The 27,429-nt window shown below is 45.0% G+C and overlaps 1 protein-coding gene across 9 annotated transcripts in view; it reads left to right on the forward strand.

Annotated features, from left to right (window-relative positions):
* Positions 1-27,429, forward strand: part of LOC136943397 (calcium-activated potassium channel subunit alpha-1a) — a 122,183-nt gene that overhangs the window by 56,427 nt on the left and 38,327 nt on the right. For 5 of the 9 annotated variants that reach the window (XM_067236688.1, XM_067236686.1, XM_067236687.1 and 2 more), the window contains exons 5-17: positions 6,157-6,250; positions 6,611-6,722; positions 13,607-13,682; positions 14,646-14,721; positions 15,507-15,677; positions 17,081-17,172; positions 22,939-23,049; positions 23,196-23,301; positions 23,483-23,565; positions 23,747-23,816; positions 23,968-24,123; positions 25,953-26,062; positions 26,298-26,366. In XM_067236688.1, the coding sequence (XP_067092789.1) occupies positions 6,157-6,250; positions 6,611-6,722; positions 13,607-13,682; positions 14,646-14,721; positions 15,507-15,677; positions 17,081-17,172; positions 22,939-23,049; positions 23,196-23,301; positions 23,483-23,565; positions 23,747-23,816; positions 23,968-24,123; positions 25,953-26,062; positions 26,298-26,366 (1,326 nt within the window). Of the gene's footprint in view, positions 1-6,156; positions 6,251-6,610; positions 6,723-13,606; positions 13,683-14,645; positions 14,722-15,506; positions 15,678-17,080; positions 17,173-22,938; positions 23,050-23,195; positions 23,302-23,482; positions 23,566-23,746; positions 23,817-23,967; positions 24,124-25,952; positions 26,063-26,297; positions 26,367-27,414; positions 27,427-27,429 lie in introns of all 9 variants that reach the window. The other 4 variants (XM_067236691.1, XM_067236694.1, XM_067236693.1 and 1 more) reach the window with 1 other exon arrangement.

The raw sequence follows: 27,429 nt of genomic DNA on the forward strand, positions 1-27,429 counted from the left end.
GAATCGGGCTAGTAATCCGAAGGTTGCCAGTTCGATTCCCGGTCATGCCAACTGACGTTGTGTCCTTGGGCAAGGCACTTCACCCTACTTGCCTCGGGAGAATGTCCCTGTACTTACTGTAAATGTAAGTCGCTCTTATCCAGAGCGACTTACATTTAGTCTGCTAAATGACTAAATGTAAATGTAGTTAGACGTAGTGCTCAAGTGGCGTAAGTGTTGCTAATTTGTGGCGTACGTCACGTGGTGTGTACGCTACACGCACACGCTGTGCACGCATCCTCTGCGCATACACACACATAACCGCACACACATGACCCCACTTGCACACACCAAACACACACACACACAGACTTGTGCACAGTGATCTATTCACACTGACATGAGTGGACACCCACGTGACGCGTGTAACGCGCGCGAGCAATTTCCATACACTCACAGAGGTTTGATATCGCCCAGGCGGGTGCAGGCGCTAGTGAGCCCTTTGGAGATAAACCGGTGGCATGCAATACGCCCCATACTCGTAGATGCACAAACACACACACACAGACAACACAACCCACATGCACACACACACACGCACAGACACAAACTTTATGGGGGATGAGATGGCTGTGTGATTGGCCAGGGCTCGAGCAGGATGGTGCCTGCCTCTGACAGTCATTAGAGTCTTTCGAGCGATCAATGACAGCAGTGAAAAAGAAACAGTGCTAATGACTTATTAATGGGGTAAGGTGAGAAATATGGCCGACTTGGGAGGCTGGCAGGGCAGACCTTGTGGTGGTGAAGGATAGGCTAAATTGAGTGTGCGTGTGTGTCCGCTTGCGTGTGTGTGTGCGGTGTCTACGGTGCCGGGGTGTAAAGACGGAGACCCCCAAAACTACACCCCTGCTGATGAGCCCACCTTGTCTATTAAAATGCCTGTTAACAGTTCCCTTATAAGCCTCCCCTGATATTGTTCCAGCCAGTAGAACGCATCAGATTGTATTCCCCGGTCCCTGGGCAGGTTTAAAAAGAATCCCATTCCACTGTTATGCCAGACTTTGCCTATTTCGGATAGGAGGAACCTGATAGTGGGGCCTTGTGACGGGAGTATTCCCCTGCTCCCTCTGACAGTGATGAAGGTTTTAATTGCTATTAATACCCGGGCCTCGTCTGAGAGGAGGCAGGGTCTGAAGGAGGCCCCGACACACTCTGCTCCTGGGCTACCAGGAGCAGAGTGGTGGTTAGCCGGGGTTAGCCCGGCTAACCACCAAGCTAATCAGGCTGTGATTAACGTGCACTACTGCGGGCTCTACCAATAGCTTAGAATTAGGTGTATGAAACATGGAATATGTGGGATGGAAGTTAACTAGCCAATTTGTGTGGAATTAGTAGGACTGACTACCGTAGTTCATCACACTAATTACTCTAAATAATAAGCTAGCAGTCGGGATTTAACGATGCATTTCTCATATTTCCTATGTCTCTTGAATCCCCGCGCTGTAAATGAAGAGTCTTGAGCATGGACAGTTTGAAGCACAGTCTTGAGCATGGACAGTTTGAAGCACAGTCTTGAGCATGGACAGTTTGAAGCACAGTCTTGAGCATGGACAGTTTGAAGCACAGTCTTGAGCATGGACAGTTTGAAGCACAGTCTTGACGGGATTTTGCGTGACCCTTCAAGTGTTGTCGGGCACGCCGGGCTGATTTTATGTTGGGCACCCCTCCGTCCTCCCCCCCACCCTGAATTCCCCTCCAGCTCCCTGCAGAGCGAGCTTCAGTACTTCCTCAATTATTCACACTGGGGAAGTGGCTGTGCAACGCTCCCCCCGCCCCCCCCCACCCCAAAACCCCCTCCAGACGGAGGCGCTGGTTCCTTATTGAGAAGCGTGGCGAATTGGGCCCGGCTCCTCTTCAGAGTTAATCTAAATGTAGGCTCGACATTGCCTGAACAAAGTAAAGAGAGCGTTTTTTCGAAGCCAGACTTCATTTGCTTGAAGACTTTAATCAACTTTCCGATAAGAAAGGCCCACTTACATTTTTTTTTTTTGCTCACACCGGTACATATGCACGGATCTTTATCTCCTTAACTGGTTTTGTGTTCAAAGGGAAATGAGGCACTGCATGTAGTTGTGCCTCGTGGCGTCTTAACTACATTTCAGCTGAGTATATTTTGCAGTTCGCTCCATACTCATACTACCACACTATTTAGGATGTCAGATAAAGAATGAGTTTGGCCAGTTATAGTGCAAATATTCCACAAGCGCCAGGATGACATTATACAGCTGCAGTGCCTCCTAAAATAACATTTCAAAGTATGTGGTTCGGAACTTTCTGAGGACGTTCACTCTAGCGTCGAAAATCGGAAATGCTGCTGGCGTTTGTTGCTGCCGTCCACCTCGCGGTCCCTTAGCGCTGCTTGTATTGTACGAATGAGGGACGTGTGCTCCTAAAGTAGCAGGATCCTGTACGTTCAACCGTGGCCCCGCGAGAGCCCACGGAACCCTGCTCTGGGAGAACCAGGGCGGATAAGTGGCTACAATTGTCAGCCCCGCGGGTGACGCTTGTTCAGCGCTGTACTTAGGGGACGTCAAAATGGAGGAGCTATTTTTAGTTCCACTGGGAAGGTTTTTATTTGTCTGGTGCCCTTGCCGGTGCTAAATCACTTTTATTTTAGTAATGGTGTCTTGACCTAAATCAATCACTGGTGCACTAACCTGCCCCTCTCTCAGATCTCCTCCACCCTTCCTCCCCTGCCCATTACACTTTTGGGGGAGAGGGGGCACTGAGAGGTCACAGACAAGTGTGTACTCCCACAGTACAGTACTGGCAGGACTCTTTCCCACACACACTCACACAACCATAATACACAGGAGCTGGCAATGAAGTGGGCAGTATTAGCGTAGCAGGTGGTGGTTGGTTGTTGATGTTGATGTTGTTGTGAGAACAACCTTGGTGTGTCTCCAGGATGGAACGAAGGTCAGTGGCGGGCTATGGCGTAGTGCTAGGTTGCTTACTGCTTGCTGACTGAAGGTGTGGAGCTATTTATACGCTGTCATCACCTCCACTGTAAGCTTCCTGGAAGAAGAAGCTATCCCTCACAGGCTGAGGATGTTAATGTGAGGACAGATTTCTGTCCTGAAATAGAACCTCCCCACCTCCCCTGGCTCTACAGCTGCCCCTCAGGCTGGTGTCGTGTATGTGCATGCACGTGTGTGTGTGTGTGCGCGCGCGTGTGTGAGTTTGTCAACATTATTGGAACTAGTGCACCGAAGCGCCTCGCCAACTCAAATACAAGATGACCAGAGTTCAAACCTGAGGCACCAGAATCTCCAGGCAATTTCCATCTGGCCTAGAACAGGCCTTGTGTGCTATATACAGCCGGGGAAGATTGTGTCTCAAAAATGGTCTAATGCCCCGGGGAGTCCTTTCGTTCTCCCTTCCCCCACTTCTCTCCATCCCTCCCTCTTCCCTCCTTCACACTGACTACCGTCTCTCAAGCCATATTTCTCATTCCCTCTCTCTTTCTTTCTTTCTCTCTCTATTTCTCCTTTTTCTTTCTGTCACCTTCACCCCCTGACTCATCTCTCCTCATATTGCTCTTTCTCTAGAGTCTTTTTCTCTTTTTTTTTCTCTTGCCCTCCCTCCTGCCTCTCTCTGTCACTGCTGAGGACAACAGTGTGCCCCAGGCCAAGCCTAGGCTTAAGAAGGCTGCTATTGGGTAATAAGAACCTCAGTGGGCAGATCTATTTTCTGCTAGGGCACTGGCAGCATGTGGCTCGTGGATCCCATGTGATTTCAGAGTGTGAAGTGACATTGAGACCAGGAGTCAGGCCTTCAAATCCACACTGTGGAAGTGAGGTCTTACACATAGCGTTCACACACACACACACGCACACACACACACACACACACACACACAGACACACTGTCTGTCTCTCTCTCTCACTCACTCACTCACACTCACTCACACACAGATGAGCTGAACGCTCCAAAAACGAAACAAATGCCAAATTGCCATTTTGTTGTTTAGTTTGGCCAAGCGTTACTTGTCAGCTTCATCACCAAAGCCATTGCCAGTGTGTATAGAGACAGGAGAGTTGACTGCTGTTGGATTTGGGGACAGAACCGTACTGTGTCAGGCCGGTTTGAGGCCGGTTTGAGTGAATTTTCAGCCCCTCATGGCTGTCTCACTGTTTACACTACTAGAATGTGCTACTGTCTCAGAGCTCTTCCTGTGTTGAACATCTTTCAGGTCAAATGACAGCCAGTCAGTTCCACCACAGAATGAGGGCAGAGCAGTTCCTGAAAGTTGTCAATTTGCCCACCCGGCAACATGTTATGTTCAGCGTGTCTGAAGTGTGTGTGTGTGTGTGTGTGTGTGTGTGTGGTGTTTATCACAGGGTAACAACCTCAGTGGGGCTTCTGGTGACACAGCATGTTTTTATATCTCTGATTAAGAGACTAACCAACAACACGTGGTGAATAACTATGACATTTAATCAACAACAAGTATATGCATTTCATGTGATTCACAGAAGGCTATCATTTATTTATTTTTGTTCTTAAAGCTGTTTACATTTACATTTATGCAGTTAGCAGACACTTTATCCAGAGCGACTTCCAAAAGAGAGTTTTACAAAGGTGCATAGGTCACCGATCATAACAACCCAAACATTGCGGGTAAAAACATGAAGCATACATTGTGAAAACTAAATAAGTCCCAAAGGGAAAAACCACAAGAGCATGTAGTTGAACAAGTTACAATTAAACAATTTAACAACATGAACCTCAAAAGTGCAAGGGTGTACCTGTGGGAAAAAAGTAAGCAACACAAATATATTACACAGCAAGTACAATAGTTTTAAGTCAGTTACAACTACCTAACAAGAGCAACAAGACTCTCAATAAGAGTCATTGTGATCCTGAAACATCAGGTCCAGCCAAGCATTCCTAAGTGCCGTTGTACTCCCGGAACAAGTGCGTCTTGAGCCTATTCTTGAAAGTGGGGAGACAGTCAGTGTCTCTGATGGAGGTGGGGAGTTGATTCCGCCATTGGGGGGCCAGACAGGAGAAGAGCTTGTGTTTATTTGATAAAACAGGAGGGTCAGTGACTGGTAAATAAATGAGGCCAGATCAATGTAAAATGCTTGGAAGGGTCAGTAGCAAATTAACCTCTGTCAAGAGTCTGATAGTACTTCATGAGGAATTGCCTTTTAACCTAATTCAATCACTCACAGTTTTTTGTATTGTATAAACAGATCCATTTTGATTTGCCTGGGCAGGTGCCAGGATTCACATGTTTATAATGACCCCCCCCCCACACACACACACACAGACACACACACACACACTACTGTCCAAGACAAGTCCCTGGGCACCATCAGTCAAGTCCAACAGATCTAGTGATCACACCACAGCCGATCAGTTTTCTACTGGATCTCCCATTTGCTAATCCATTAAATCATTCCCACAGCACCAGTCTCCATTAAGGCGCTTCATAGTACATCCACAGCAGGAGGATTATGGCCTGTAGTTGGTCCTATGGGAGCTTTAACGTACCCCCATCATACATGTCAAATGTAGCTGTCAAAGTGTTTTATGCTTAAGTGTGTTTTTCATGGCGAATAGGGGCACATTTTCACTGTTGACTGACTTCATGGACAGCTGGCAGTCTACAGTCTATACATTCCAATAGGTCCCCCTCCTCCACACACTCCTCCACTGAATATTCCTACCATATGAGCTGTTCATTGGACCAGAACACATTCATTTGTCTAATTTGGAACGCAGACACACAGTGGAGCTGGATGAAGAACGACACAGTACTTTGCATACATTATCACATTGTTAAATGCATCCGTTTCCTCTAATAATGAATCCCAGGTCAGACTTAAAGATAGATTATTATTATATAAGGGAGCATATTATAGCCGTCTCCATCTCTTGTCTTTTCTTAGGGGCACCATTTTAGCTACTCCACTATGCTGTAGGATTTTTTTAGGTTAATGTAGGTTTTCAATGCACTAATAAACGAATTGAACTAATTATATTTCACTCAATGGCGATATCTGTATTCTGAAATCGAAACAGACGTTCAGCGTTCTCTTATCGTTCGTTGACAGCACGGCAACATGAAAGCATCGCTAACAATGTTTCTCTGCTGTCTCTCCACAGCCCTATAGAATCCTGTCAGAATTTCTACAAAGATTTCACGCTACAGATCGACATGGCGTTCAACGTGTTCTTCCTCCTCTACTTTGGTCTGCGGGTAAGCACATTAGCCTGCATGCACACATGCGCGTGCACATAAACATACACACACACACACAGTACCTACATCTGATCTTCTCATGTTGATTCTACTGTTATAATGCTGACATAATGTGATGCCAGAGCAGCACTCCATTTGTAAAACCTAACCACAGAAAATCCTCAATGAATAAATAAACTCATAAGCTGCTTAGCGCTCCTTGGCGTCCACGTGACTCCAAACACTGACAGTAATTCACAAATATGTCATGTCAGGAAAACTATAAACACTGATTTTCTGTGCTATTTTTGTGTTTCTGTGGGCCAGTAGGATTTTGATGATATTTAATGTTGTTGTTGTTGTTTTTTTTTACCACAGTTCATAGCAGCCAATGACAAGCTATGGTTCTGGCTGGAGGTCAATTCTGTGGTTGACTTCTTCACTGTTCCTCCGGTGTTTGTGTCTGTGTACCTGAACAGAAGCTGGCTTGGTAAGTCTCTTTTTCCCCTCTCCTTGTTTCTCTCACTCTCGCTGTTTCACTCTGCCTTCCTTTTCTCAATTATTCACCTCCATCTTTCTCACTGTCTCTCTCACACTACTTCTCTTTCTCGCTCTCTTTCAACCCCCCCCCCCCCTCTCTCTCTCTCTCTGCATGCCCTCTATGAGCTGAGCTGGCTTGGCCTGGGGCAGGAATCAACTTTCGCTCGTCATTGAAAGTGACAGGGCTCTGCTCCTCTGTTGTTTCAGGAAACACACAAACACACACACACATTGGAGTGAAAGTGACACAGGGCTGGAGATGACTCAGGCCTTAGACCCAGGCACGGCCAGGCCAACCATAGACTCAGCAATAGGAGAGGACAAAGCAGGAATGTCATGACTCTGCTGAGGTGGACAGCAGAACCTGGGGTACCCTAACCCTCGACCCTCAGAACTGCCATCCAATGAGCAACCCATACTTAGGAACAAACTCTCCCTGGTAGAATCAGCCAGGAAAACACCCTTGGCCTGGATTGTTCGCCGGCCTACTTTCGCAAGTGCATTTCGGGGTGTTGGCCTAAATCGCACCAACCTCTCGATGAAGAGAAGCAGCTCCAATTGTTTTCCCAGAACACTTTGGTGTCTTGATGGCATTGTCGTCACGCACAGGCAGCCGTACGTCATCGTCACATTCAGTCGCTGTGAATTATTTATCGGTGGTCATATGACTGCAGTGACGGCCAGTCAGGAAGGATCTTCGGCAGGCATATGTCGAGGCGCCCGGAAGTGATGGCGGTGGCGTGTGGGGAGGGAACGGAGCGACTTGATGTCAAAGACAAGTTGGAGACAGACTTGATGTAAAAAAACAACAAAAAAAACAAGGTGGGGGCATTGATGATAAAGATACTGCAGTTAGCTGTTTGTCCCCCTTCTTTCCCCACCTGCTGGTCAGAGTACAGAACATTTCCACCATCCAGGCCCTTTGCTTGGCACAGGAAAGGGTCACCACGTCTGTCACCGGGCAATTGAGTGGGCAATCTGTCCCAACTGTAATGGAAATCTATATATATATATTTACAGTGTATATATATATATATTAATATGGAGAGAGGAGAGCCATCTGCTCTGCCTGTCACGATACTGATAGCATAACGCAGCAGACAATCTGTTCAGATGGACTACAACACATGGTGTAGAGAATTATAGATGACCCCCGACACCGGTCGCAAGGGAGGAACCGTCCTATTATCGACTTGTTATCTCGGCTGTCTCCAACTCTGCTGTCGAAGGACACGGAAAATCAACACAGCCATGGATATCTGGTTGCTTTGTGGCAATTTCTTTCCCCGCTTTCTCAATATTTTATCTCCATAAAGCTCGTCCCTTGAGGTTGTTCCCCCTGAAGCGTCAGTGACTTGTGGTTTCTGTCAGTTGCTAGCGGTTAGCGTTAGCTATCTCCGCGTTGCACATGAAGGTGCTTTCGGGTCGCCTGCTCCCCTCGTCTCCCACTCATGGGTGTGAATGGAGATGATGTAAGAGACCGAAATGGTGCTTTTAGTCGGCGTCATGCTGCAGTGAATAATTAGCTGTGCGGTGCTCTCTGTAAACACAGGCACAGAGGAGATGGATATCGACTGCAGCAGAGAATGGGGAGGTGTCCTTATTTTTGGACGTGTTGAAATTGGAGCTGTTGAACTATTGTTTAGAGATGTCCTAGTTTTAATTTTGTTCTCCCCCCCCACCTCCTCCAATCCATTGTCATGTATTTTCTTTATTTTTCTCTTGCTGTTTTCATCATCCCTTTGTTCAAACAGGGCATGCTAATGAGACAAACCCAGTCTCCTCACAGGAACAGCAGATGAAGTTAATACCCTCAGACTTTGTCATCTGGTATTTGGTTGTGGAAAAGTCTTTAATGGTGTGGTAGTTTGCTTATGGAGCATGTGTAAAACCTAATACCTGCAGCAAGTCTACATGACATGATGTGTTCATCAGTACGTGATGGCATGGCAAGTGTGTGTAGAAAGTTTTTTTTAATTTGAAAACTAAAACTACTACAACCCTAGAAGAGGAGGGGGTGTAAACAGTGTTTGAAATATGGGGGAGGGTGCAAGCAATATCTCCCTGAAGAGAGAGACTTGGGTGGAGTATTTGTGTGTAACCCCCTCGCCCCAAGACCTCGTACAGTAAACACAGCATTCAAATTGTGAGAAAAGTACTTCACCCAAAGTGGACATACGTACGATACAGTGTGTACTCATTTATATAGAGTACACATGCCTTTCTCGGTAAATAACATGGTCACGTTGGGGAGTAATGACTGATTGACAACATGAAGAATGATGTTGGGAGTGAGAAGTCATGTATCTCGTAACTCTTATCAGATTGATGAACACAGCCTCTTACCAGGCCAGTATTAATCGAAGGGGATGTCTTTGACTCTGCGCTTGACATGCGGCAGACGTGTTTGTGCTCCTGAAGACAAACGGTTTCTCTGCCATCACGTTCCAGGCTCTGCTGGAAGGAGGTCGAAACCACCGTTAATCAGGCTTTCAAGGTAATCAGTCGAGACGGGCCCACGGTCACTGACTGTTGTTGATACAACATCTCTTTCTCTCTCTATCTCTCTCTCAAATCTTTTTTAGTTACTGGGGTCTTTCAGAAAGAAGAAATGAGTTTGTTAGAACCCAACCCGCCCCCGCCCCCTACCCCCCCTCCCTGCGGGCTAATGTATTCGCTTCTCTCCCAGCGGGGCTAAACGACCGGGTAACACACGTGTGTCAGGCCACGCGGTTCCACCTGGTAATTGAGTAGAAGGACTCCCAGTTCTGCACCGGCAAAGCTCCACTTGACTTTGCCGGAGCGGGAACAACCCATCAGAACTAGCAGAACTCCTGATCCATCAATCACCTCGTCACCTTCCACCTATGGAAGTCCCACTCTCTCTACGCCTGAGGAACGACGTACCTCCCCAGTTATATTCTCCTGTGTGCTTTTGGCAAATTTGACACTGATTAAGAGGTTTGAGGAATGTACGCAGCGAATGTACAAGGGCACACCACAGTTGCTCCCGGGGAATAGAAATGAATAGTATTAAACTACTCCTTGAAGTGAGAGTTTCTCCTGAGAGATATACCCTGGCTGTGGTGGATTAGCATACGCCCGTTTGAAGCTACCAGTAAGCCCGGGTGCTCTCCTGCTCTGGCAATTAAGCCTCCCTTCCAAGGACCCAGAGGTAGACTGGGATGATGGGTAGAAGACGGGTGTAGCTTTGAAGAACGCCATTTAAAAACCTATTAGAACCAACTATGAAATCTATTTTGGCTATTTCCTAAGCCTTTTTTTTTTTTTTTTTTTTCAATATCTGATCAGACATGTTTTGCATTTGCAGGGCTAGAGTTTGACAGATAAACCCAACATACATGCTATCTTTGTGGTATAAGCAGCATTATAGCAGTTGTCAAGTTTAAATCCTCCATAGAATGATAGTTATGTAGGAAGGGACAGGAGACTGCTGCATTTTCAAACAGTACACACATTTAAACAATACTACTGCCACCTAGTGGAAGTGAAATTTACTGCATGCTTTTTCCCTCTGCTGCTTGGTTTTGGATACTCAAAGAGGCTTACAGAAGCTGGCATGCTTGTACCATGTGTGCATCCTCCTCATACGGGCCTTTTCAGGCCGGCAGAAGGCTTTCTGTCTACAGAGGGTGAAGGGAATCGGAATTTCTGAAGCTTTAAGCCTCTTTACTGTGGCGGAGCCTCACGTGTCTTTGTCCAATTTAGCTGTTTTAATGTACATGGCTCATGTATTTTGGGTGGATGTACTTCTTACTATGAGTGTGTGTGTGCGTGTGTGTGTGTGTGTGTGCGCGCGCGTTTGTGTGTGTGTGTGTTTGTGTGGGTGGGTGGGTGGATATGTAATCCTGGCAGTGTTGACTGTGGGAGTTAGACCTGCAGAATCCTCCCCAGACAGCTGATTGATAGAATCATCCCAGTTGGGATGACTGGCCTGCCAGTACACGTGACAGCGGGCTTGGCCTCTACTTCCAGATTCTCAATGAAATAACCATTACACACACCAGGGAGACTCTCTAAATCAACATCTGGTGTGCGTGTGTGTGTGTATAGTGTGTGTGCCTTGGCATGTTATGGAGAAGAGATTTTCTCTTCTCGCAAATAAAAGTATGCATGTGTCAACAGGCCAGAAACTCATTCACAATTTCCCAGCATCTGTGCTTCCTGCTGACATGTGCGCGCGCACACACACACACACACACACACACTCTCAGTCCTCCCTCAGTTCTGATGTAATTCTGTCAATGGAAAGATGGTTTTGGGATGCCAAAAGTACACTTGCATAATAATCTGTAGCTCAACTGTGACAATCAACAAGATAACACCCATTTGACCTTGAAGCTTTCCTGTGATTATGAGAAGTATTTATTGCAAGTTATATTTAATATAGCCATACATTTGACCAGTTGTCCTCAGGGCCCACTGCCCTGTATGTTTAGATGTTTACCTGCTCCAACAGACCTGATTCAAATGAATGCGTCTTTATGAAGCTCTGCAGAAGCCTGATAACGTCCATCTATTTGAATCAGGCGTGTTGTAGCGGGCAAACACATAAAACATACAGGCCAGTTGTCCCTGAAGACGAGGGTTGAAGACCACTGTGTTAGACTATATATTACAGTATGTTATAATAAATATAGGTATATGAAATATATTATAACATTTCTGTAGTAAGATAACTGGGGGGGTCAGATGGATGTCCTTGGGCACGGCACTTCACCCTACTTGCCTCAGGGGGAATGTCCCTGTACTTACTGTAAGTCGCTCTGGATAAGAGCGTCTGCTAAATGACTAAATGTAAATAACTGCATTAAATAAATAGTATTATGTTTATAACATTAAGCAGTATTGCCCCAGACCAGGCTAAGGCATTCTGTGAGGCCATAGCCCTAGTTTTCACTGGATTATTGTTGCCAACCGCAATCTCCTTTTTTTCCTCTCTTTGTTATCATTCTGATTCCATCTAAACCCCCACGCCTCACCTTTGGACCTCTGGAGCCCTGCATGGGCTGTGGTATTGGTGGGGTGACCTCACATGATTCCCCGGAGGTACCTAGGAGATTAAGAGCAATCAAGCTGCCCTCCCATTGTACAGCACCTCTCAGCTTATGACAGACATGGTCTGGGTTTGTTCTAGCCGACACACACGCAGGCTTATAACAGGTTCCTGTCTGTCGGATGCGCAAGCGATTCTCTGCCACTGCATTCGGACCGAAGGGCACTGGCTTCCGCAGACGTCCTTTTCTGATAGGGCGACGGTTGTTCTTCAGTATCTGCTGTGGCGTAGGGTTTTCAGTGTATCTGATTTGATTTCGGTTTTTTTTTACGCATCGCTCATCGAGCAGAGACGGTGAGAGAGATCACTGTGAGGAAACAAGCCCCTAAATCGCAAAATTTTCCTGAGAACAAAGGGCATCTCTTGTCTGAAACCAAACATCAGGATATACCGGCGTATACTTTGTATACTTACAACTCCAACGTATTTTTTTTAAGTTCTAGTGTAGAGGAGACACCAGTCTGCTCCAGTGGGTGTGACCTTGATGTACAGCATGATATCCAGTAAGATTCTCATGTACCGAGGTCTGAGGGGAGCCCCTCGCGCCGACGTACTCAAGGACGCCTGGAGGCGTAAGAAGTCATGTGGCGAGCTCTTTCAGAACGGGTACAGGGTGAGACAGGTGCACCACAGACCGGGGCTGGGCCCCAAGGAGAGACAGACGGGCTTCCACCGGTCTCTCTGGTCCTGCATGCGAGTACTGGCCAGCTGGGGTAAGAAAACCCGGTCTGGGGGATACTTTCTCGACTGTGTGTGGAGGTGGAGGGTCCGGATGTCACTCTTACTGTACTTGGATCTGTGTTGGGCTCCACTGGGTTGTCGTGGGTCAGGGCTCTCTGTCTGAAGGGAGAATTATGATTGGCAACCAGGAAGTGAAGCGGACCCAGGTTCAACTGCCTGGTCAAATATTGGCTTCTCGTTGTGTTTTATTGTGATGTTAAGATGTGCTTTTTAATGTTGGCAAGCAATGGCACTATATCATGTCATGTGAAGGTTAAAACTCTGTGCAATCTTTCTCAGACAAAAAGTAATTAGAGGTGAAGTTAATCTTATCAACATGATCCCGTCCTATGAACCCTTGTTACTAGTTTTTCTAGAGTGACTGCGCACCATAGGAACCACACGCGCGCACACACACACACACACACACACACAGGATCAGCACATAGTATTATGTAAAATGTTGCATTGTTCTATAATCCCTGGGTGAGCTCATTTTGGAACCAGACAGGAACACATGTATTGCATGTAGGCCAAACCGTATTTCCACTCCAGTTTAGTCACAACAAGACAATTCAGTTGAATTGGGACGTGTTCAGACACTCTTACATGTATTTCTCTCTGACAGGTGGCATTGTTCAGCATGATGTTCTGGTCCTGGTTCATTTCTGGAATTTTGCAGCTGAGCCACTGTGTGTCTAGACCTAGTGTGTGTTCAATTCAGATTCAGTGTGCTTAGCTTTCAATATGTTCAGACTATGTTCAGATTCTTTTTGTTCTTGACTACAGTGATTCAGGTGTCAGTGATTCAGGTGTCAGTGATTCAGGTGTCAGTGATTCAGGTGTCAGTGATCCAGGCATGGGTTCAGACTACATTATATTCAGACTTCTGATTAGAAAACATTTGACGTACTTACGGAAAACGGTTGTTTCAGCATCAACAGCAAATTCAATTCTTGATTGATCTCATTGATTTATTTTCTTCTCTGTTCTTTTTTCTTCTCTTCACTTCTCTTGTCGTCTCCCCTCTTTCGCAGGTTTAAGATTCCTGAGAGCACTGAGATTGATACAGTTCTCAGAAATTTTACAGTTTTTGAATATCTTAAAAACGAGGTAAGTATTGTGCTTTCATCCATCCGCCACTACGACTACCACCACCTCCTCCTCCACCACCTCCACCACCCACTACCACAGAGCTACAGCACCACAGAACTCAGCGCACATAGAGGCTCGGTCTCAGGTTTGCTCTCGGTCCGAAGGGCTGCCATAACACTTTAATTTATAGTGTCAAACCCGGTAGAGCCCGCCTCTTCCACAGACTCGAGGTGATTCCAATGGTACACAACGGCTCATAGTTATACGGATCAGTCTTTAGCATGACTTGTTATAGCTATCTAATTGCTGTACCATTGATATCTACCAGCAGGGTAGCAGTGGACTGTAAACTAAAGTGTTACCCAGGCAGCCTTGTCAACACACCAGGACCGAGCAGGACCTGGTCACTGGTCCGCATCTACAGGGACAGGGCTTACAGCTTTGTGCGATGGCGAGAGAGTGAGAGTGAGTGAGTGAGAGAGAGACAGAGAGATGGAAAGAAGGAAGGAAGGATACAGAGCAGAAAAAGAGACTGTGATAAGCAGAGTTCAGTTACCACAAAGGCAGCCCTGACAAACGCAATACAGACTCAGGTGATGGTTAGGGTGCTGAAAATGCCATTCTTCAATGCCTGTCATGACATAATGTACGTCTTAGAAATCCACTAGACCCCTCCCCCCGCAACCCCAGCTGTCACTAGTTTTTTATCTTCATCTTTGTTTTCATAAAACCCTTTTGTTTGTTTTGTTCTCCCTTTTAAAAGTCTCGTCCCACATTTGCCTGGCTTAGACTAAGTACCTTCTGAGCCCTCTTAAGGCCATGTGGGATTCAATAATTAAAGATAATAATAATAACAAAAGTTGTAATAAAAACAATAATAAAGTCACCTTGTAGATTAGATCACCCAACCATTTACATTTTCTTTCTGTTCCACTGGTCTGGATCTCTTTGAGAGAGTTTTATGGTTCTTATTCTACCCAGCAATTCCATCAAGCTGGTGAACCTGTGTTCCATCTTCATAAGCACATGGCTAACAGCTGCCGGATTCATACATTTGGTAAGTTGCCGGGCGGGAAAGGGTTATGGGAGGTGGGTGGAGGTGGGGAGGGGTCCGGGGTGGTGTTAATTGGGCAAAGTGAAAAGGAGGAGAACTCCTAAATCTGGTCCCAACACAACCTCCAGCTCCCCTTGTCTCCTTGGATGTGGGTGGATCGGAAAAGGCCTTTGGAAGGACTGGGGAAAGAGGGTGTGGCGATCTGATCACCCCCCTCCCGCCCCCCACATCCTGGTTCTGGTGTGCTGGCACCTAAGGGGAGGGGTGCTGGGGATTGTCTTTGGACTAGGTAGTAAAAGGGTGTTTCCATGTGATGGTGAAGACATAGGTGCTCTTTCTTTGCTTTTCTTTCCTTTTCTTTTTCTTTGACATAAAACGCAGATCAACATCTGTCCTCTTTCTGTTTCTGCCAACTGCCGGCTCAGAGTACCAGTACATTTATGTCAATGGCTCCACAGAACGAACCAGTACAGCATCTTAGCATGCAGGAGAACAGTAGTACCACTAGAGGGTAGCATAACCCCAAGATCGACTCTAGTGCTTCCTGTCATCTCAGAATAAAAGCATGAAGACTAAGGCCTGGATTCAATCTAACCTGTACCTCAGTAGCACTTTCTTATGCACTAATTGTAGTATACCAAAGGCTGCCGGTAGTGTGTGCGTGCGTGAATGGCGGAATCTAAGAAAGTGCGTGCGTGGAATGTGCACCAAAGACCGGTTTTATCTGACGTGTATCTGACTTGTACCCCATCAAAAATACCCCCACCCCCCTTTCCTCCTCATTCTAGGTGGAAAACTCAGGGGATCCTTGGGAAAACTTCCAAAATTCCCAGTCGCTTTCATATTGGGAATGTGTCTACTTGCTGATGGTCACTATGTCCACAGTAGGATATGGAGACGTCTATGCCAAAACCACTCTGGGACGCCTGTTCATGGTCTTCTTCATCCTCGGTGGTTTGGTAAAAGAAAACACCTTTTTCTGCCCCCTTCTCCTTTTCCCTCCCCCCTCCCGTGTCCTGCCTGATCCTATCTTCACCGTATATATCCCATTGTCAAATAGATGCCATATAAAGAAACGTCAAACTTCTTGTGGTTATATATATTATAAATAAATATTACAAAGAACTGTTTAGAAATGTTTCCTTGTATTATGGTACTGTATGATACAGTGCTTAAATTGGCCCACTGTGTTGTATCTGTGTACTGTAGTATGTAGGTACTGTACTCCCATGTCCCCTTGCCCTCAATATGATATGCATTGTGTTAAAGAGGTAGAACAGTAGTATAAGTAAAGTATTGTGTGCTATAGTTTGATAATATTGTTGCCGTTCTCTTGAAAGCAGTTTTTGCGGTTTCAGGACACACTCTCCCCCTCCTCTCGTGTCCCTCCCCACAATTCCAACAAACACTGTGGCAGGAAGATGAGGCCAAGGCCAGCCTGAACGTTACCATGGCAACGGCAGCCTCCACCCCTTCCACAACTAGTTGCTTTCTGTCACCCACCTCAGACACCTCCTAAAGGGAGAGGCATCTAAGTACAGCCAGAGTAACTGTAGTTTATATCATAGCATAGCCATGTAAATTGCAGATGTGTGCGTGTATGATTTCCAATAATTTGACAAGAAAATAGCTAAGCAGATGGCATAAAATTGGATACATACAGTAAGATATATATGATTATTAGAACCCAGCCCCACCCCCTTTGACTTTAGACAGAAGTTAAACAGTACCTCTTGTCAGGAGAACAGGCTGCTAATCTCTGCAAAATGCATCCAGCTCATTTTCTAGCCCTTCAAATGAGTCTTAATGTGTTTTGCAGCTGTGGACCATCAGGTTGGCCTATTCACATCAACCTGCCACATAATTTGTGTTTGTTGGACAAAACATGGCACATAGGTATTTTTACCCATTTCTCCGCTAAACCAAGATGCCTTGGGTGCTAGCACAGATTGACTGTTTGTCAGCTGTGGCAATTTTTATGCTTTCCTTTTTCCCCCCCAAACCCATGACCCTTAAAAACTGGGGTTGTTTTTCCTTAAGAAAGACATTTCTACTTTTTTTTCCTCCCCCGAAATTAGGATTTTTCTTTTAGTGATTACAATTTGGAACGTAGATATGTCAATCTCTCCTTTGGTTCTCGTTGTTAACTGTAAGGTCTGGGAACTTTGAGAGAGGTTTTTTGGCACTTTCACCCCCCAGTTTTTTTCTTCCACATTTGCATATTTATTTGGTATGGTTAAAATCAATTTCTTTTTATCTCCCTCAGAAATCTGTTTGGATTTAAGCGCCAGCTCCCCTTCCACCCTCTCAATGGCTTAGTCTCTTCTTTAGTCTTTTCTTCTGTCTCCTATCTTCTCCTTAGGCCATGTTTGCCAGCTACGTCCCTGAAATCATAGAGTTAATAGGAAACCGCAAGAAATATGGTGGTTCCTATAGTGCGGTTAATGGGAGAAAGTAAGTATTCCTGATGGTTCTGCTGTTTCCTGTCCACGGTAGAACCCTCTCTGCATGCCCTTTTCTTGTTTCTGTTCCATGCATGTAGGCCATGTTTGCTCGCTACGTGCCAGAAATTGCTGCTCTCATCCTTAATCGGAAGAAATACGGAGGGAGTTATAACTCGACACGAGGCAGAAAGTAAGTCCAAATCCAGACAAGGTGTGGTTATGTGACTCAAGTACGCCCCCCTCAGGTTTAGTGTTGGAGGGGGAGTCGGTACACAATGCTGTGTAGAATATTAAAGTAAAATGGGAAGTCACACTGCGTGACTGGAGACCTTGGCCATTTGGACACATGTCCATGCCCCTTTACTCTTTCTTTCTCTTTCTTTCTTTCCTTCCTTCCTTCTCTCTCTCTCTCTCTCTCTCTCTCTCTCTCTCTCTCTCTCTCTCTCTCTCTCTCTCCTCCCTCACACTCTCTCCTGTCTTCTCCCATCCTCTTCCTCTTTCCGTCTTTTCTCCCTTCCCTCTCTCTCTCCTTCTTGCTCCATCCCTCTACAATCTCTCCTCCCTTCTCTCTTCTTTTCTCTCTGCCCCACTTGCTCCTTCACGCTTCACTCTCCCTCTTGCGCTATGTCTTTCCTCTTTCTTTCTTTCTCTCTCTCTCTCTCTCTCTCTCTCTCTCTCTCTCTCTTTCTTTCTCTCTCTCTCAGTGCTTACCTGAAGTCATTTGTGTGCTGTTCTGTTTCCCTTATTTTCTTTGACACATCCTATGTGCTGCATTTTGATTTTCCTCTCGAAACTAGAGCTTTCATGACTACATTATACTGTATATATTTAGCGGACATATATTTCTCTGTGGTGGGTGATCATCTTTAAGTGTATATAGCCATCTACAGTCTGTTGTGTCTATTGCTTAATGTGCCCATAGCCAATTCAGACCATCCAGTGATCGAGCCCCTGCACAAATTGTACTCGCTTTTCTAAGGATGAATTTGCATCACGATGCATAATTGCAAATGAACTAGTCATGAAATCCCTACTATTTACTCAGATGAAAAAAAAAAAAATGTTTTTAAGCTCCACAAGAAAGTTGAAAGAAGACTAAATCCGCAAGTGCATTATTATTGGTGGTCTCAAAAGCATCATCAATCTCAATGACCGTTGCAGGATACAATTTCTTTTCTTGTTTCATTTTGCTTGAGTCCGTTTGCATGTCATGCTTTTTGTTTTCTTCATGTGGCATCATCTCTGGCATGCTCTCTCAGGCCTGAGATCCGCTGGCTCTTTCTCCATCCATGGATTCTATGGTTACCCTGAGGAAAACCAGCTTTCTGGTTTTCTGTCACTGCCAGCCCATTGCATCATCACTATGTGACTTGGCTCTGACAGCTAGCATCATCACTGCTTGACATGACTCTGGCCCTGATCTTCAGTCAGCTCCCACACCCTGAATGCTGGACGCCTCGCTCCCATTGGAGGCTCTCGATTTGCTTTTGGCTTGCATCGCCCGCTTGGTTCTTGGTGCCCGCCTGGTTTCTAACTGTTTGTGTGGCAGTAGTGGTTGTCTTCAGAGGCTATGACCTGTTTGAGTGGGCTCCCAGACAGAGTATGTCCTGAATGCAGCCGTGTGTGTGTGTTGTGTTGTGTGTGTGTGTGTGTGTGTTCCTACAGGACTGCTCAGTACACCTCTGTGCTCTGTCCCTGTGGCTCAAACCCTACTGGTCATCAGAAAACCGACCTAGCACAGTGGATCCAGCTCAGTGTAGCCTTCCCTCCCTCCGTCTCCCTGGCTCTCCCCACGTCTCTCTTCCCCTCTCGGCCTTTCCGTCCATCGCTCTCCCTCTCGATATCGTTTCCCCCGCCTGTCCATTTCCCCAGCTGTCAGTGTCCCAGTCGGAGGCCAGATCCTCCGAGTCCGAGGCGGAGCGAAGAGTGAAAGGCCAGAGTGAAAACCTCCATTGTTCCGCGCTGTCGGCGAGACAAGATTGATGAAATGTTATGTTTGGCGGCCGCCTCCCCGTGCCTGGTGTTGAGAGAAGGGTTTGTCAAAACTGCAGACAGCCTCCCCCTCTCGACTCCCCCACGTCCCCCCGTCCCCCCGTGCCCGGGCCGTACATAGAGCTCATGCAGTACATGTGGTAGCATTTAGAGGTTAACAGCATCCAGTTAACCTGCCTCACAGGTCACGAAGCGGTACCACGTTCTTTGCATTACCGTCGAAATATGCCGCCTGTTCTAAATGTTCAGCCCGCGTACCAGATCCTGACACTACTGTACACAAACACGTTAGTCATGATGGTTTATTTAAGTCTCGCATGTCTGGTACATGGTTTACGCCGTTGTCATCACAAACAGATGTCCTGGAGAGAGAGAAAAAGAAAGAAAAAGATATATAATGAAATTACATTACCAATACTGAAATTATTTCTGGATATTTACAAACAAAGGGGACATGTTAGGAACTCGTAATTTACTTATTACTTCATGGCACTTTGAAAGGAACGGACCCATTGCCTCTGTGGGTTGTTGGACGTGAGAGGCGGCCGTCTGAGTCATGCTAGTTTGGCAGTTTTTTTTTTGTTGCTCTGCTCAGTGTAGCGTGCGCTCGCCAACACCGTGGCAGAACTCTGGACCGCGTTCGCTGATGGCACAAAGACAAGCGTACTGTAAGCTCTCCGTTGGCCCCGTGGTTTCCATTACTGCTCCATGGTTTCCATTAGCCCCGAGTGGAACGGAGAGGCTGGCGTGGAGACTGCCGTAGACCCTGGCTGAACCCCTGGCGCACACCTCCTGTGTGTGAGCCCTGTGCCGGCCCAGGAGGACATGAGTCTTCCTGAGGTGTGGAGACCTGTGGACTCTCAGTCTAATCTGGTAGATAATCCTAAACAGATAACACGCGGTGTTCTGTCGCCTCTGGCGTGCTCTGGAGACGGGCCCACACATGTTTGGGATAGAGGACCAAGTAAAAGTGATCTTTGATGGTATAACTATCAAACTGATAGTTCTAACTGAATATATAAGAATGCATATGAATAAAACATTTCCAGTGAGGACTCAAGATTGGATCTGATTGGAGCTATTGCGCAAAACCACCCTTAAACCTAAAACGTGGCTTCTAATGTGTCTATTGGGTCTAGACTAATCGAAATGTCCTCAGTAATAAAGGTCCACAGTAAAATGTGGACACAGTCATCTTGTAACAGTACTTCAGCCTGTCGTTCTTGGTACAGAAATGTTTTTAAGGTTTGCTATCTGAAACGTGGTTCTCCAGGACTGTATTTAGGTTATTTCCATGTTTCCAAAGCACTGTACTGGACACTCTGGCTGGTCTGGCCAGGATGACTCAAACAAGGACTTGAACCTTGATGTCCACAGTATGTCACTGCCACTGGTTGTAAGGATTAGAGCAGTATGGCTGGTGTGTGACCTCTGTTGCTGTCTGAGCTGTCCGTCTCTTCTGTTGTGTGTGTGTGTGTTCCGGAATGTTCCCTGACCTGACCTGACCCAGTGACATGCCGTGTTGACTCACTGCATGTTCTGTGATGCATGCTGTATGACACCACCTATGCACTCCAGTGTGATTCTCGGCACCTAGTGGTGAGAGCTGTGGTGTTTGTGAAATTTTCTTTTTTCTTTTGTATTTTGTACCACTGTACCTTATTCACTTTGGTATTACATTGTTTTCTGCCTACAGTTGGAAAAACAAACAAACAGGAATTCACTTATTTTTTGGAACGCAAATAGTAATTGTATTTAATCCAGCCAAGCCATTAGATTTCCGTAATGGTACTACAATATGCTGTTGTTTTGTAGATGGCCTGGCACACAGTTAAAATGCATCCATCTTAAAGTTATCTGAGGCTGCACTGCACACTCAATGATAGTTTCACGAGTGGCGTTAAGGGTCACAGGAATAAAGACTGTTTGTGGCACTGTCAAGCTATGTTGGTATATCATCCACGTGGAGACATGAAGTCTCAGATAAGTGTTTGTGTGTGTGTGTGTGAGAGTGTGTGGGTGTGTCTGCTATGCTGCCTTAATGCAAAGCCACAAGAAACCAAACTATGCCACACAAATCCCCCTTTTCTCACTCTTGATATCTAACGATGACATCTGGAGATTGGGGAGTAGGAAAACATGAATGATGTTTTTGTCTCGTCAAATGAGAGGCATCTTTTGCCAATAGTCGCTGGCTTTCCACTAAGACCACAGCTCATCAAGTGAACCCGCGGTTTGTTCATCTCAGGACCGCCTGCGTCAGCCATCCAATCACCACCGCTCGTTGGAAGCTTTAAGGATGGAGACGACATCTTTGACGACCATTTTGTTTGACAGCAACCATGCCCTTTCACATCCATCCCCAGCCCATAGCAACAGCCTCACCTCACCAAGTCCACTTCAGTCCACCTCAGCCTGCTGGTTCTTGGCAGAGCGATAAACGATCTGGACTTTGGACGTCATCCTCAACAGATATAGACTTGTGTCTCACCCCTCACGCCATCCGAGAATTCCCAAGATTTCCACAGCAGCAGTTGAAATGTTCATCTATCCCCAGGATGACAACATCGTTTTTGGGCGGGAGGAGGGACTTGTAAGAACAGCTATTGCCACATGATAAGGTCTTAAATGGTGATCGGACACAACGACAGACGTTTGGGAGGCTGAAACTAAACATTGTTACTATAAGTACTGGAGCCCCCTTTTAGTTACGTATCTTTTAGGTGTAGGATGAAGACATTGTCAATATGCAAATAGTCTTACGAACCTGGGTAGACTAAAGAACTTGATTGATGGAGTATGTCTGGGTTTCTCACTGGGTTTCACATGGCTCAGTGACACAGTTGAATACCTGATTGGTTGTTAAGCCAACCACAGGAAAAATGTAAGATTAACCAGCTAGGTCTTTCTGGGTTAGTGGGATGAAAGTGTAGTGTTGGCGTAAGATGTACTTAACATACATGGGTGGATGATGACACGGGTCATTGCTTATCCAGACTCTAAATGGTCTCCCAGCTTCCGTCAAGTGTAGGTTTAAATGTAATGATCTGTTAATGCAGATGCCAGCTACCTTCAGTACTCACAGTTGTAACATTGCAAATGTGGAAAACATTGTAGAAACTGTTTAAAGACGTTTGTCAACTTGAATCAACTAACCTGAACTGTCCAGGTCCAGTTAGTCCTTCTGTCCAGTTTCTTCCTCTCTTTTTCGTCGCCACCCGACACCGGGAACCAAGGGACAGACAAGGACATGATGTCCCCTCGAAAGCTCACGATATCCAGCCTTCTAGAAACCCACCATCCTGCCAAAGAAGCGTCCAGCAGCCTTCAATTCTATTTACAAGACCATCAGCCACAGACCCAGATCACTTTTAGTAACTGTTCTGCATAGCAGAGAGTGTCTGTTGATGTGTATGTCAATCTGTATTTAACTCAGAGAGAAGTGGTTTGGCGAACGGGACAGTTCTCCTTTTAGAATTGATGACAATCAAAGCTAGTGTGCGCTGTATGATTACATTTCCTCACTGGTTCAAATCTCAGCGTTTGATTGGACATGTCGAGCAGACTTGAAACCATTTTCATTACAATGTAGACAAAAATCTTCACTTTCATGGAAAAGCGATGAAAGAAGGAAGCCAGTTGTTGTTTTCCAAAGAAACCTTTCTGACATGTAAATAGTTGTTTTCCGTGAGCGTGCTTTCGTCTGAATTTTCTCTTCTTGGAGCTTGCCAGAGTGATTTATGTTACCCACTCAAGATAATTTCTCCCGCCCTCCCCCTTCTAGGCACATTGTGGTCTGTGGTCATATTACTCTCGAAAGTGTCTCCAACTTCCTCAAAGACTTCCTACACAAGGACAGGGATGATGTCAATGTAGAAATTGTTTTTCTCCATAAGTAAGTGCATTTTTCCGTTCTTCAGCTTCCTCCACCGCACAGCAAATGTGGCTAGGATGCAAAATAATGATCACTATGAAATGATGGACATATAGACCGTGTTGTTAGTGTGCATTGACTCTCTTTCTCCCCTGTCTGTATGCTAGTATTTCCCCTAATCTTGAGCTGGAAGCCTTGTTCAAACGCCACTTTACCCAAGTGGAATTCTACCAGGGATCTGTTCTCAATCCTCACGATCTAGCCAGAGTGAAGGTACTGTCCACAGTATACTTTGAATGGTTGGAACAACCATGTCAGCATTAAATGTCAGGATGTTGCTTTGTGATGTCCACTGTTATGGGTTTAGCAATCCCAGTCACCTTCGCAACTGAAAGGTGTTTTTTGTACCATGCGTTTTTTTTCTCTGTATTTTGTTCTTCCACTCCTCGTGTAGATTGAGTCTGCAGACGCCTGTCTCATCCTGGCCAATAAATATTGTCCAGATCCCGACGCAGAAGATGCCTCCAACATCATGAGGTACTTTATTCGCTCTAAAAGGGAACCGGTTCATACCTCTATCACTCTGCTGTCCCTCAGTAAATCCATCAAGGTTGCTGCGGACACAACATGTTTTATTGTTTGGCCGGTTTTATCGTTCAGACTTGTTACATGATCGACTTTCCAGACCTACTCACCCACCCCGTTTCTGCTCTTTCAGGGTTATATCCATCAAGAACTATTCCCCAAAGATTCGGATCATTACTCAAATGTTACAATACCACAACAAGGTAGGATGTATATCAAATGCAAGAATGTAACTATGAATATACTATCTTAAAAGGCTTGTCTTGTGTACTAATGAAGAACCCAGTGATGATGGTATTGTTTGGAAAGTTTTGAATATTGTGGGTTCCCTGTGTGTGTGTGTGTGTGCTCCAGGCTCACCTGTTAAACATTCCGAGCTGGAACTGGAAGGAGGGTGACGATGCGATCTGCTTGGCAGAGTTGAAGGCTGGCTTCATTGCCCAGAGCTGCTTGGCACAGGGCTTGTCCACTATGCTGGCCAATCTCTTCTCAATGAGATCCTTCATCGAGGTAACCCTGGAACTACCACAAAATAGTCCCTCTACCGCAAACCTAACGGCCACAATGCTTCGTCATACAGTATAAAGACATTGAGACACGGGTTAGTTTTATTGAAGATGGACGTTTTTAAACTCATGTCTGGAGTAGAAGTACAGTAAGTCATCTATTAGACAGGTGGATGACTGGCTGCCAGGCCTTTCCAATGGTATCTGATATATTCTTGGCACCCAACACAAAAAAAGTGATTGGTTACATGAAAGAACTGCTCGCATGTCATAAAAATGATGGATAGGTTTATAATGACCAGACTAATGGGCTGTTAGGGGAACATCTGCAGCCCACATTTTGAGCTCTACCAGAGAAAGAGCAAAAAAAAATGGACAGCCTGTGTATAACTACGGACATGAAACACTTAAACATCCAACATAAGAATGACTAGATGCTGTCTAACATATCATTTTTTTAACTTTTTAAGACTGCCCACTACAGGGGATGTACATGTCTATGAAAAATGGTAATGGATTACGATAAATTTAAATAAATACAAATAAAAAACTATATATTAAGTACGCATTAATTCTAGTGTTTGTTAGTTTGTTTGCAGTCAAACACAAAACTGGGCTGAGCTCATTGATGCAGCTTGTACCCAATTTACTGTGGCCAACTGGTGATTTACTGAACAAACAAACAAAATAATAATAACGGGATGCTCAAACCATACCGTCATTTGTTTTCAGCGCAACGATTGCATATGGTATTTATTATAACTGTTTGGCCATAGAAAGTCATTATCGAAATGAATCGCAGATTGGCATGGAATGATTATGAAGCTACAGCGTCTAGTCTATGATCTAGACTATCCACTGTGTTTCAGTCAGAATGTCAACGAAAGTGTAATTACAGCCCTCGGTTATAATGTAACCCACATTTCCGAGTCCCAACTCTAAATAACCTGCATAAACATCCAGAAAGAGGGGAAAAGCTTAACATGTGTTTTGGTGATGCAACATGTTGGGAGCATAGCCTTGTCATTGTTTTGTTTTTGTGTACCGATCGTCAAGCATAGTGTTGAAGCAGGGAAAATATATAATATGGTCAGCTGGACAGTTGGGAGGTTGAAGACCCAACAAGTCTGCTAGAGGTGATAACAGTCCATGACAGAGACAACTTATATCCAATCATGCCCACACCCAATGACAGCAGCCTAAACTGGAAGTTCACAATACAGTATATATAATTTTTTAAATAATTGCTCTTTCCTATCGCACCTAAACCTGTTTCTACAGAAATGGTCTGCTAAATGACTAAATGTAAATGGTGAGAGAGTACACATATTTTTAGACATGCATGTTTTCCTCGGCACCTAGCTCTGTTTGATAAGTGCTTGCTCAACAAGAGAGCTCTTCTGTAGGAGCAGAGATTAGCATGAAGCTATTCAGAAGAATCAGAGGGGGGAATCATTGTGGCCGGGCAGGGGACACGCACATGTCCATTTACACCCATCTCACACCCAGATTGGTATTTCTCTAGGACCACATAAGAAGCCACATTCTGAAAAGCCCCCAAAAAATGCAATTGCTTCTATGCCAGTGTACTGTACGGGTGAGCTAGAGGAATATCCAATGGCATGCAAGTGTCTATTAGCAATGGAGAGAAATGGTTCCAGATCTCATTAGTAATGCCCATCACTTTCAGGAAAAGGGAATTCTGTCATTCGGGAAGGGTGTGCCTGCTGATTAATAGGCCTTACTTTTCTAATCAAAAAATAAACTATAAAAAAACCTAACCTGGCTAAGAACAGTGTTCAAAGGCAGCTTCTTTTTTTTTCTGGCCTACAGATCGAAGAGGACACGTGGCAGAAGTACTACTTGGAGGGAGTAGCTAACGAAATGTACACCGAGTATTTGTCCAGTGCCTTCGTTGGTCTCTCCTTCCCTACGATCTGTGAGTAAGTATCACTTCATTGGTCTCTCCTTCCCTACCGTCTCTGAGTAAGTATCCCTTTCCAAAAACCCAACAAGCCCCCAGAAGTAAGATGGCAGAACCAATGTTGGAATGTAGAGAACAGTACTGTACTCTCTGTTGAATCCATGTGGGACAAGATACTGTAATATGCACCAGAGTAGCAAAACGGCACCTCGGGTCCATTGTAACCTTGTGATGGTTTCTGTGTGTTCTAACAGGCTGTGCTACGTCAAGCTGAAGCTGCTGCTCATCGCCATTGAGTACAAGTCCGAGCAGAGAGAGAGCAGGTTTGTGGCGCTACGTTTTCCTCTCCTTCCCTGCCGACCTCCTCTCACCTGACACACACCTTCTCTGAAACATATATCAAGATTTAGTCCGACTGAAACAGTTTATTATTCAGAAAACTCATGGTTCTACTTTATGTTATGTATTTGTTCCCTTATGAATGAAAGTGTTTTGACTGATGACACAATACAATGAAGACGTCTCTTGCATTTTTGTTCCCCCTGATTTAAAGAGGTTATTGTTTAGATTAAAAAATCTCTATAATATGGTCCTTAATCATGTTACCCCATTTTAAGACAGTTCATTTGCATCCTTTTATAACCGCTAATGGGATATACTAATATACTGTGCCACTGTAGCTTACTAAAATATATACATACATGTACATATTTCTATGTAAATAACAATTAACAATGGATTTATATTATTTCCGTTACTTCTATTTGCCAAATCCCACCCACCCACCCCTTCCTTCATCATCTTTATTTTTGTACACTGACTAGGGCTGAACTAATACATTTGTTTTTATATTAAGAAAAGGACACCCTCGACTTCAAATGCTGAATATTAACTTGAAACGTCGATGTGATTTAATCAGATCTTCCCTCAGATGCCCTATTGATATGACCGCAGTTTACTGTATACGTTGTAGCGCAGTTCAGCAGTTCTTTAGTCCATTTTTTACACACTATTATTCACAAAATATTCATACAATATGCTGTCATATTACATAGAACACTTGATAAATAAGCGGCATTTGGAATGTTCATTAGATGAAAATGAACTACATTTATATAGTACATGCTTTCTTTCCTACTATCAAAAAACGTGATAAGTGAAAAGTGTTATGCTGTGACAAGGATTGGCATTTAAGATACCAAGATCTTGAAATGAATGATGGCTTATACAATATGTTATCCAAATATCACAACAAAGTACATCCTTAGCTTAGTCATGAAGGGACTATGATATTTTACTTCATCATAATTTTTTATCTCCTTTTATGTTCATAACAACTGTTTGATTTGAGTTTTTTCTTGTTGTTTGCAGAAGCCGAAAGCGGTA

This window comes from Osmerus mordax, chromosome 5 (genome assembly GCF_038355195.1).
Source record: "Osmerus mordax isolate fOsmMor3 chromosome 5, fOsmMor3.pri, whole genome shotgun sequence".
In the NCBI taxonomy this organism is placed as follows: Eukaryota; Metazoa; Chordata; class Actinopteri; order Osmeriformes; family Osmeridae; genus Osmerus; species Osmerus mordax.